Raw genomic sequence first — 12723 nt, forward strand, 5'->3', positions numbered from 1 at the left:
CTATGTATGAGTCTATCAGGTTACAAATCTTGGGAAGTGAGGACTTAACTTTAATCCAAGAGGTTTATGCCTAAGTTCTTTTTTTTTTTTAAGAATCAAAAAGAAATTTCATTAAATTGAAAAAAGGGAAGTATACCTCAACACCAATGGTTGTCAAGTTGACACACCAGATACACACTAGAAATCAAACTGAAGAAGAGTCTTCATTACAAGGCTGTAAATCAAGGGTACTCCAGAATCTTTCCAACAAATCATCTTTGGATACTTGGTTAAGACTGGAAGTCTAAGCACCCAGTCTAATAAACCCCACTTCCACTACTCGTTTACATCTTACAAACAAACCGATACTGAGAATGTTCCACTTCTTTCCCAACCTTTTGAACACCCCTGAATTCCAAATAATACAGTTCCTCCTGAAAGTCCTGAAGCTTTCAGTTCCACCTCTCTCCTCCCTCCTCTCCCAAGGTTTCATTCTTCATTTTTAAGTCGTAAATTTCCCAGTTTTGTTTTAGTTTTGTTTCTTGTAATAACACCACTTCTGGTTTGAGATATAAGCAGATTTCTCACTATCCCCCTTCTTCTTCCTTCCTTCAGACTCCTCATTCCAACTACGAATCGTCATCCCTCTCCCCTTCCCCCTGTCTACCCCCCAACTCCCTTCACTCGTTCTTGTCTAGACCCTCTTCTTCTCCCCCTTCCTCGTCCCACCCCTTGTTTTTTTTTTCTAGAATCTTCTTCCTCCTCTTTCTCTTCTCTCTTCTTTTTTTCAAATTTCTCAAATTCCATCTTTGCAAAACCTTCTCCTCCCCATAACACTAAGCCAAGGGATTTCCCTATCTCGACATCCCTTTCCACCAATTTATTGATATGCACTTCTCCATTTTGTACTAGCTCTGAGATGTTTTGGTCATTTTGAAATTTTTGTGCTCTTTCTTCCTCTCTAACCTTGTCCCATGTTTCTCCAACTTTGTTCCCCTCCCTTTCCACCAATTTATTGATATTCACTTCTCCATTTTGTACTAGCTCTGAGATGTTTTGGTCATTTTGAAATTTTTGTGCTCTTTCTTCCACTCTAACCTTGTTCCCTGTTTCTCCAACTTTGTTCCCCTCCCTTTCCACCAATTTATTGATATTCACTTCTCCATTCTGTACTAGCTCTGAGATGTTTTGGTCATTTTGAAATTTTTGTGCTCTTTCTTCCTCTCTAACCTTGTCCCCTGTTTCTCCAACTTTGTTCCCCTCCCTTTCCTTTTCCTCTTCTAGTCTCTGAAGAAGGCTTGATTGCCTCCTTTTTTCTTTTATATGCCCTGTTTTGCAGCTCTCCTCCTTCTTCCCCCTCCCGCTACTTTCTTTTTTCTTTTGTTTTTCCCCTACTCCCTCTTCTATCCTCTCTCCTTCCTCCTGTTCAGTCCTTCCGAAGAGGGGGTGTTCAGCAAAACAACTTGACTTACCTCTTTAGATATGGGGGCAGGCTGTAGGATATTAGAACCAATTCTCTTCACTAATCCTCTCTTGCTTCTTTCGATCTTTTCGGGTTCCGCTTCCTCTGTTGTGTTCTCCTTAAATGTTGGAGTTGGTTTGGCAGGATTCTGCTCCTCCTCTAGCCTGAGAGGCCTCCTTGGTGACCTTGACTCCTCTCCATAACCACCTAGGATGGCCTCTTTCTTGTTGCTATTAGTTTATGAGCGCAGTTCAAACTCCCAACTACTCGACTGAGAGAAATGGTCTCCTACAACTTTCTAAGCTTCAACACCACTTTTGCTTCTTTCTGCCCTTGTCGATTTGTCCTCTGTTCATTGTTTCTGAGTTTTATCTTCCACCACCAAACTTGCCAATGTCTTATTGCCTTCCTCACTTTCCTGGGTTCTTATTTTCCTTCCGTTTTTATACATGTTCACTATCCAAATCCATTTTTCCTTCTCTTCCTCTTTGTGTGTTCTAGCAATAGAACTATTGGTTTTCAACCGACTAGAGCTCTCCTTCTGCGAGAGAAAGTGGCTTTTCCCAAAAACGCCCCTCTTTGAACCTGACTTTTGGAGTCTTGACCTTAACTTAAAATTTACTGTTAACCTGTTTAAGTGGTTCCTCTTTTTGTTGTGTACTCTTTGCTACCGGTTGGAGCCTATTCTCCTCTCCCTTCCTTTTTCCCCCCTCTATTAAAATACTTCCTTCTTTTGATCCGGGCCCATCGACCTCCATCTGTCCCCTTTCTCGATCTGCCATCTTATCCCCATCATCCACCTGTAGCCTTTTCTTTATGGCAATTTCTAGCTCATCACCTTCTTCCTCTTCTCTTCATCTCTTCGGCTTCCTCTTCTTCTCCAAATTCTCCCTTGTCTTGTCATTCAAGCTTCCTTCTTCCCTCGTCCTCCTCGCTCCTTCCTCCCTCCTCCTCCTCTCTCCTATGGATCAGTTTAGTTCAGTTTGAAAAGAGTAGAAGTGTGATGAATTGTGCAGAGGGGAAGCCAGTTGCATTGACAGTCAGAGGAGGTACAAGTGGAAATGGAGGAGTTCATTTTAAGAAGGGTGGCGTCCAGAAGAGGGTGGATGACAAAGACAAACTTTGGTGCACTCATTGTCAAAAGTCTAGGCACACTAGAGACACGTATTGGGATCTCCATGGGAAGCCTAAGTGGGCTTAGGAATTAATTAAGAAACCAACAACTTATCAAAGTAAGAAGCTAGCTCAGCAGAATCAGAAGAAATATAACTCCAGCAAATGTGGCCTCTCAAGAGACAGGTCCCATGGTACCTTAGGAACATCCCTCTGGTTCTGATCCCAAGGAAGAGATTATTAACTGTTTTCATGACCATTTAGAGTTATATGGTAGGACACTTCATTAGGTGAATTTTGGCCTTATCCCTTCTACCTCCTTTGCATCTATATCAGGTAACTCTGCCATTGTCTTCCATGTGTCATCTCATACATCTGAATTCCCCTGAATAATTGACCCTGGAGCTTCAAATCACATGACTGGTAAGTCAAATTTGTTTCAGGCATATAACCTCCTCTCTATGAGAGATAAGGTGAGACTGGCTGATGGTCCATTCTCCACAATAGCCTGTCAATGAACCATCTCCCCTCCTTTTGGCCTTACCCTCTTTAATGTGTTGCATGTTCCAAAATTGCCTATCAATTTACTTTCCATCAGTAACTCACTCTTTGAATTGCTCAGTAACCTTCTTTCTTTCTGTTGTGACAGCTGTTTATTTTATTTTACATCCCTTCTCTTCTCCTCTCCTCTCTCTTCTCTTTTCTCTCGTTCTCTCTATCCAGGAAAATTACACTTTCTCGTGTGTTCTAGGATTTGACCTCAGGAAGGACGATCGGTAGAGGAAGCATGGTGGATGGTCTCTACGTGTTGGAGAACAAAGCCGGTTTTGTGGCTGCAAAGTCTTTGAGTTTGCCTAGCGAGAGCCACGCCTAGGCATAGTCATCTTGGTCATCTTTCCTTTGAGCCATTAAAGCCTATAATTCTAGAGTTATTTCATAAAAAATCTGAATTTCCTTTTCACATTGTTTTATTCTAATGTTTGGGGCCCTATTACTCTACCTTCAGAAACTGACTATAAGTATTTCACTACTTTGAATCTTTGATTATGACTACTCTAGATATACTTGGATTTATCCTATGCAATTTAGAGATGAAGTGTCGAAGATTGTGAAGGATTTTCAATGCATGATTTTTACTTAATTCCAAAACTGAGATTCATATTTTCTAGTCAGACAATGCAAAGGAGTATTTTCATGGTAATCTCATAGAGTTCTTTGCTTCGTGTGGATCCCTTCATCGAAGCTCCTATACTAAGGCACCTCAACAAAATGGTGTTGTTGAGAGGAAAAAGCATCTTCTTGAAGTTGCTCATGGATTATTACTCCATATGCATGTCCCAAAACGCTTTTACATGGATGTTGTTATGTATGTTGCATATATCATCAACCATCATATATTGTCTTAGTTGCTAGAGTCTAAGGCCCAACATCAACCGTTGTTTCCTTAGGCCCCTTTGTCCTCTATTCCAATGTGTCTTTGGATGTCGTTGCTTTGCTCATGACTTGTCCCCTATTCATGGTAAGCTTTATCCTTGTGCTACCCCTTGTATTTTTCTAGGTTACCCTTTGTCTCAAAAGGGCTACCGATGCTATGATGTTGCTTTACGCAAGTACTATGTCTTCACTGATGTGTCCTTCTTTGAGAGTAGGGTTGAGGAGAAACACGCTCAGGTTCAATTACCTCCTCTTCCTGATCCTCCTCCATTCCATGTCTTTCTTCATCACCAAAAGAGCTAGCAGAGTTCAAGAGCCATGGAATCTGAAACTATGCTGCCAACATCATCAGGCTCTCCAAAGGCAAATCTTCATCAGCCAAGTACACTTGTTCCTATTGATATACTCGATCCTCTTGATATTGATCCTCCTGTTATTGATCTTGATGTTCTTATTGCTAAGAGAAAGTGTGTTAGATCTTGTACTACTAATCATCCTATTTCTCACTTTGTGTCTTATGATCATATTTCACCTTCATATCATGCTTTTCTTTCCTTCATTAATAGCATTTCTATCCCTAAGAATGTGGCAGAAGCCTTATCCATACCTGATTGGCACTTGGGAGTTGGTTGATCTTCCTAAAGGGAAAGAACCACTGGGATGTAAGTGGGTGTTCACAGTGAAGTATAGGGTTGATGGTATGATAGAAAGGTACAAAGCCAGATTGGTGGCAAAAGGGTTTACATAGGTGTATGGAGTAGACTATGCGGAAACCCTTGCTCCAATAGCCAAGATGAACTCTACCAGAATCCTCCTTTCACCAACAGCTAATCTTGACTAAGAACTTCACCAATTGGACATAAAAAAATGCATTCTTGAATGGTGACCTAGAGGAGGCGTACATGACTCAACCTCTGGGTTTTTGTTGCAAAGGTAGTGAGCAAAAGGTGTGTAGGTTAAAAAAATCATTATATGGTTGAAACAGTCACCTTGGGCCTAGTTTAGTAAGTTTCACTTGGTTGTACAACAGGTGGGATTTAAATAATGTCAGTCAGATCATACTTTGTGAAGAAAGGTCAAGGAAAAATTGTAGCTCTAATAGTGTATGTTGATGACATAGTGGTCACAAGAGATTAGAAGACTAAAATACAAAAGTTAAAGAAATTCTTAGCCACTCAATTCGAGGTGAAAGATCCAGGCCCCTTTCGTTATTTCCTTGGGATTGAAGTTGCCCGCTCTCAAAAGGGCATCTTTATTTCTTAAAGGAAATACATCTTAGATCTATTAGAGGACACAGGCAAGTTGGAAGTGAAGCCAATTAATTCACCCATTGACCCTAATCATCAATTGGGTGACAATCAGGGGGGCTATGAAGGATGTGAAGAAGTGCCAAAGACTTGTAGGGAGACTCTTATATCTGTCTATGACTAGACCTGACATTGCTTATGTTGTGGGTGTCCTTAGTTCATGCATAATCCCAAGACTTCCCACTTTGAAGCTGCAAAAGGGATCCTCAGATACCTCAAGAAGTTCCCAAAGGCTGGTTTGTTATTCTAGAAACATGGGCATTTGAAAGTTGAAGTGTATACAAATGTTAACTGGGCAAAGGTAGTTGATGATAGAAAGCCTACAAGTGGATATTATACTTTTGTGGGACGAAACTTAGTCACCAAGAGAAGTAAAAAACAAAGTGTGGTGGCTAGGTCCAATGCTGAAGCAGAATATGGAGCTATGTCTCATGGAATTGCTGAAATCATGTGGATAAAGAACCTATCAGGTGAATTGGGATTTACAGTTAACAACCCTATGTCACTCTATTGTGACAACAAAGTTGCTATCAACATTGCTGCCAACCCAGTCCTCCTTGATAAAACAAAACATATTGAAGTGGACAAGCATTTTATTGGGAAAACTTGTGAGTTGAGAAGTATGCACTCCTTATGTTAGCTCAGAAAAACAACTTCTAAATATTTTCACCAAGGGTCTTCATCACTTGCAGCACAATGATTTGTGTGACAAGTTGGGCATGATTGACATTTATGTCCCAACTTGAGGGGGAGTGTTAGAATAACTAATATTTCATACTGTTTTATGTTATGTAAGTGCCACAAGGGCATAAGAGTCTTTTTCTCCTTTTTTAAGTGCCCCCTATATATAATAAAGAATCCCGGGACCAAAAAAAATGATTCACTCTCCCAACTTCTTCTCTTCTCTTCTCTTCTCCCTTCCCTCTTCTCTCTCTCTCTCCTCTTCTTCTTCCATATTTCTTATATTTTTTCCTGTTAATAGAAAGAAATGGAAGATTTTTTTAAGACAAAAGTAGAGACACTAGAGGATTTGTGGTTGATATTGTTTTGTTGATTATGGACCGGTTACTTGTGCATCCTAATTTTAGAGAAATGTCTAGAGCTTCTTTGGTTCATATTTATGGTCATCACTTGATCTAGGTGATGTAGTATCACTGTAATATTGTAAATTAGTTTTGTTCTGTAAATTTGTGCTGCTTTATCTTCTGACTAAGTTAAGTCTTAGCTGAGATCAGGATGTAATCTCTATTTATTTATTTTAACAAAATCTTATTTTTCCTTGCTATCAAAAAATAAAATAAAAACCTTGACGCTATTGTCAACAGTATGTTCTGTTACATTACCTCTTTGGAAGGCACTATTACTTGGAGCAGATATCATAGTTGAAGTCATTCACTTGTCTAGAGTCAAACTCAAGGTCTGCTACACCAGGAGTTGCTGCTGCAACCACTTGGGCTTATTGTAAAGGAACCCAATAGCTCATTCATGATTTTAAGTCTCAAATCAGTGTTAGGATAACTGATCAACTCAAAAAGGATGTATAGCGATTATTCAACCGTGCTTGTATGAGACCAGGCCCCTGTTGCTTCGGTTAGGACTAAGGTTGATATGAGTTTTCACGTGTGGGTATCATGTGTTATGTTTGTGACAGCATGGTAAAGCATCACCTAGATTGAAGCACATAGCCAATAACCCCTTACTGGAGGCATTAGGGTTTACATGGTGAATGGCCACTGGGCAATCATCCATATCAAAATAAATTGTAAGAAACTTTGATTTAAACATAATATCTGTCATACTCAAAATAAAATAGTAAATAATACTTTTAAATGTAAATTTATTTAATCATATTTAGTTATTACTGAATATACTTAAAGGTGCTATTTTATCCTTTAGTTAAAGGTGTTCCATAGTCTAGCACTCTAGCTAAATTGAATTTACCTTATACTTTCACAAAAGGATAGTGTTCAAAGGTAAAGGTGTTTCACAGTTTAGATTGATGGACAAGAGTCAGATGGAGAAGCAGAAATAAAGATAAAAATAGAGATATGAAATTTGAAAAAAAATGTACTAAAAAGTATTCATACTTGTTTTTACTATATGCACACACATGCATGACCATAATTCAGTAGATCAATGTCTGTTTCAACTGAACTTAAAAAGCAATACTCCAACTACATGGAGTTGGCTACACAAATCCTGTTTCATTGTTCCACTCTATCAAGGGTCATATCCCCTGTCAAATTATGAATCCTCATATTTTGTTACCACTGCAATCCATATCATTTTCAGCCTTCCCCTAGGTCTGCTAGAACCATCAATTGGCATCAATTCACTCATTATTGCAGTAGGTGGATTTCTATGCACATTCCCAAATCATCTTACTATCCTCACTTTATCACTCATTAAACGTCTTGTAGATTTCCACTGATGCACCATTTAAAATTATATCCATTCTAGTCTTCTTTTATTGTTATTATACCCATTCTAAACCTTTTCACTCATCCATAATATCCTCATCTCCAGCATGAATGAGTTGCTTCTTAATTATACATTGTTCCAATATAACATAGCTGTTCTTATAGCCGAGTCCGGATCTGCTGGTCACAACACATTGCTAGCCATGCTATCCAGCTGCACGTCAGGAATGAAATAGATGTACTTCATTCTTGGCCATCTAGTCAACAACTTCTCTTAAAAGCCAATTGCCAATAAGCTACATCACTGTGCTCTTAAAAGTCAACAACTTCTCTTTCTCTTTTTTTTTTTTTTTTTTTTTTGAGAAAGGGCAAGGTGTATAATTAGGGGAAAAGAATGTATGACAAAAATAGTACAAAAAGTATGCTAAATACATGTTATAGTACCATTATGTTCCCCAAGCCCCACCCCCAACAGAAAAAAGCACACAACATTGTGAACAGCATGGAAAGCATTTGTATAAAAAAAGAGGTTGATGCCATCTAATTTACAGTATATACCACAAAGAGTAAAAGCTGTACCTTTTGAACTCGAGCTGTCAACCTTGTCATTGCACTCTTCAGTTTACGAACACGATCCAAATTACGGCTACTAATCTGCATGTTACGATATTGTATATCAAACAACTTAAACAGTAAAGAGAAGTATGGCTAGCAAAACATAACAAGTGATTAGGGCTGTTCACAGGTCGGTTTGGTTTGGTTGCACTTGATTTTGTCAACTGAACCGAAAAAGTCAGGTTGAATTTGAGGCGAACCAAAACCGACCAATAAAGAGAGAAAACCGATTTTAAATTTCATTTTGTTTAACAATGGTTTTAGTTAAACCGAACCGAAATTAATGCTCGTAGCCTAAAAAGGTCGATGGGTCCAACCTGTACCTATATGCTCCCTACATTTCTGACCAGTTGCAGTTGGCTAGTTGAGTGTTAGCCAGTCCCTATATAGGTCCAACCTGTACCTATAGCTGTCTCTTTGGTTTTCACTCCTATGAAGATTCAACTTTTTACATTTTTTGTCAGTCCCTATATTTAGTTTTTGTTAGTTAGATTATAGATGGAGATGATTAGAAAGTAGTGGTTGTCAATCAAAAGTAAAAGAGATGAAAAATATATAAGATATATGAATTACAAAAGGCAAATATGTGTATGTATGCTCGGGTCAGTTTCAGTTTCACATTGGGTTACAAAAAGCATAACCGCAACTGAATGTCATTTTTTAAACCGAGACAGACCGAACCATTTTAGAAACCGACCATCTTGGGTTGAGTCAGTCTGCTTTGGTCGGTTTACAACATCTTCTGAACAGCCCTACAAGTGATAGAGGAAAACATAATACAGTTTGAAATGAAGAAACTAAACCTCAATGTGAGATACCACATCTAACAAATACAAGCAATTGCAATAGTGCTCCTAAGCTAAAAAGAATGAAGATAGACACAATTGTCACCATGTTCTAACTCTAAGTACCAATTCCTAACAAAACGTAAGCTAGTAATGCTGAAATACAAGTTTAAAACTGCAGGAGAAAAACCAAAGTACCAAATCCAAGTGTAGAATCTTTTTCTAAGCAAGAAAGAGAGAAAGAGAACAGGAGGGCCCTCAGAAATTTGGCCTGCAGACTTATAGACCATCATGATCTGCAGACCTATAGATTATCATGGTTGTCATCATTTCAGCTTCCATTTTATGTAGAAGATAGCCGAGAAGAAGCCCCCTAAGATAACAAGAAGAAAAAACATTTACGAGATCAACAGCATAGTGTGTTTCTTCATCTTCCATCTATTTGGTACATTCTAAAATGACAAGGGGGCTAGTCAATCTTTGAATCCACAAAATAATAGATTCTGTCCGGTATTTTCAATTCTGCCCCCCAACCCAAAAACAGCTTTACATAAAGAGGCCAAGGGAACAATTTCTTTGTCAAGCAAGACAAATGGAAACCTACTAGTATCTGGCGCTAAGCCTCTAACAGGAATTCCATGATATGGGTTGGAAATCCTCCAAACTGAATTTATAAACCAGTACATGCAAAAGCCTCTATGGCATCATATCATCTAAAAAAATCCATAGCATCAGCCAACCACCTTTATTAACAGGAAACTATGGACATTATAAGCTTACAAGCTACCAGATTACCAGAGGAGATTTGGGTAAGCATCAGAAATTAACAAGTCACTTACCTTGGAGGTCAATTCATCTAAAGCTGGGTAAGCATCAGTCTCCAGTTCTGTTGTGCGTGCACCAAGGAAACTACAAATAGCTTCAAGTGCTACTTCTAGGGCTCGAAACTCAAATGGAGACTCTACAATGCATGATTCTACACCGTTAAGAAATCAAACAATAATAGAATTTAACACTAAAAGAGAAGGAGAGGGAAACTGCAAAGAATTGTTCAAAAATTTAGATCAAAAAGGGAAGGCAACATCCTGACAAGAAAATGAGGCCTCGTCTAACAAATAATTAATCAATAGGCATTCCGAATTTGGGTCGTTCTGAATCAATTCTTTTAACTTCAAACGATTACAAACATTAAGTTGCAAAAGAGAACTAAAACCTTATTGGAAACAGAAAGAGGCATCATTTACTATAACATACCGTCTTCTTCACTCACTTCAACATCATTGTGCCCACTCCGGTTTTCTCTCCCATCTCCTTGGATATTGCAGGCATTTACAGGGGGTAATCGCCTTTTAAGTTCTTCAACAATAGGAATAACATTATCATCATGAGGATCTCTAAGCAATACCTATCGCAAGAGACAAAACAAATAGTGAAATCCTATTGAGAAGATTGCTTTTCTCTTTTACTTTACACTTTATCCAAACAAGCTTGACAGTCAGCATTGAAGTTACTTAGAGCTTATAGAGATTTTTCAAACAGGAAGTTTATCAATCATGACCGCTAAATGAATAAGTGACAGCTGAAGTAAGCCGCTGAAGTTGCTAAGTTAAGTTTTACTTCTAAGAATTCAGACCACCAAAATACTGATATTACAAAAAAACATGAATTAGCAACTAAACACAATGCTGGAGAAGAGAAAGAACAAAGAAGTATGAAAAGCTCACCTCTTCTGCAGTGATTATAGCTTTAATATGCTGAATACAAAATGCCAAGACAAAACAGCCAAAGAGTAAAACTAAATTAGCAAAAGAGTAAGTGACTGAACAGTATAAAAGACACCAAAGAAAGAACCCAAGAAAAGTGAAGTTCAACCTCTAAATTGAGAACAATTGCCTTTTCTCGACCCAATATCGTCGAAGGATATGACAATAGAGGATCGAGGATCCGGAGATCTCTAGCATGAATCTGAACTCGGTGCATGATAGCATACTTGTCGACATCCAAGATCGTCCCTTCACCGGTACAATCCAACAAAATCCAGCTCCTCGAGACGGCTGTTTTCTTCTTCAGAGACGCTTGAGGATCCGCAGGGACGATGTATCCGTCTCGAGCCATCACTAACCATCCCAAATTACATCCCAGGAACAGAAACCCTAGTTGAATTTCGCACGAAAGTCCCAGAACCGGCAAAAGCTACCAAGCTTTCCCCGGGTCTTTTTTTGTCGAAAGGCAGGATTCACACAATCAATGGAGAATCCGATACCATATGGCAAACATTGGTTCTAACAATATAGTTCAGTTCTGGCGATAAAGAAGTGTAAATTAGGGCTTCAGTTTGGAGAAAGAAACCTAGAAATCACCATGAACGGAAGCTCTGTGTGAGGTCGTTACATGGCTAGTGGGCGCGCGGGAGGTAACGCCCCTGTAGCATGTAAGTAAATAAACGGTCAGAATGAGAAGTTTAAAACTCTGTTCCTTTTAACCTGTGAGAACTGTACTGGGTACAGTGTCTTCTGGCCAGTTCCCATCAATGCTCCCTGTCCCAGCTCACACAATGCACATGTCTAAACACTGAAGACTAGAAAGTGTTAAGATGTGCTCGATCACATTCTTACATAAATAAGGTCGACTTATGTCCTTTGCTTTCTTTCGGATTCGGGAAGAATGTGACACAGGGCTGTCAACGGGTCGGGTCTGGATCGGAACAAGCTGGAACCGGAACCGATCCAACATGAAACGTTAGAACTCCGACCCGGACCCGATGTTGTTTGTAATTTTTGGACTCATAACCAAATCGATCGGTTCTTGGGACAATCAGGTATGATCCGACAGACCCGATTGTAATAAATATTTATGTTTATTATATGTATATATCTTATTTAATATATTATACATTATATATATTGGGTCTTGTCTAAATGGGTTCAGGACTAGCTGGAATCAGTTTTGAACCAATAGTAATTGGGACCCTATATTAGGACTTGGAACCAATCCGTCGATTCCAATTCCCAGAACCAGAACCAACCCAATCGATTTGGGTCTATCGGGTTGGACCCGACCATTGACAGCCTAAACACATTTACCTCACAATTGGCCATGGGCCAATGGAAACATAATTTTAAGAGATGTATTAGGACATACTTTAGATATATGAATGAAAAATTAAGATATGCAAAAATATGTTAAGAAACTCAAATAAATCCTAAACAAATATATTAATAACAATAATTATAAATTTTATACGATTGTAAATAAGTTATTTAAATGTAAAAAATCATGATTTAATGGTTTATATAAAATTTGAGATATCGGCACACAACTAGTAACATTAGAAAAATGATGGAATAACTAAAATGTGTATGTATATACATTAATTTTCAAATAATCAATATAATTTATTTTAAACTTTATTAATATATAATTTTTAATAATTAATTCTAGCATTTATTGACAACGCACCCCTTAAAAAAGAGAAAATTTACTTAAAAATCAAAATGCATATAAGCATAGCAAACAAATGGGTTTGGCCTAGTGTTGAACTTATGGTTGTTAAAACCTAATGAGTAAGGTTCAAATCTTGTTATTGCTAAACTTTGTAATATTTACAC

The 12723-nt window shown here is 38.3% G+C and overlaps 1 protein-coding gene across 3 annotated transcripts in view; it reads right to left on the reverse strand.

Moving 5' to 3' along the window:
* The window catches only part of LOC148864867 (magnesium transporter MRS2-I-like), a 32850-nt gene extending 21145 nt beyond the window's left edge, over window positions 1-11705 (reverse strand). For all 3 annotated transcript variants that reach the window (XM_088979086.1, XM_088979087.1, XM_088979088.1), the window contains exons 1-5: window positions 10988-11705; window positions 10840-10869; window positions 10370-10520; window positions 9955-10076; window positions 8295-8369 (exon numbers count right to left, since the gene is read on the reverse strand). In XM_088979086.1, the coding sequence (XP_088835212.1) occupies window positions 8295-8369; window positions 9955-10076; window positions 10370-10520; window positions 10840-10869; window positions 10988-11230 (621 nt within the window). In that variant the 5' untranslated portion in view covers window positions 11231-11705. The remainder of the gene's footprint in view (window positions 1-8294; window positions 8370-9954; window positions 10077-10369; window positions 10521-10839; window positions 10870-10987) is intronic.
* Between the last annotated feature and the right edge of the window lie 1018 nt (window positions 11706-12723).

Source organism: Nelumbo lutea, chromosome 3 (assembly GCF_056320005.1).
Source record: "Nelumbo lutea isolate HS-2025 chromosome 3, American lotus-T2T, whole genome shotgun sequence".
In the NCBI taxonomy this organism is placed as follows: Eukaryota; Viridiplantae; Streptophyta; class Magnoliopsida; order Proteales; family Nelumbonaceae; genus Nelumbo; species Nelumbo lutea.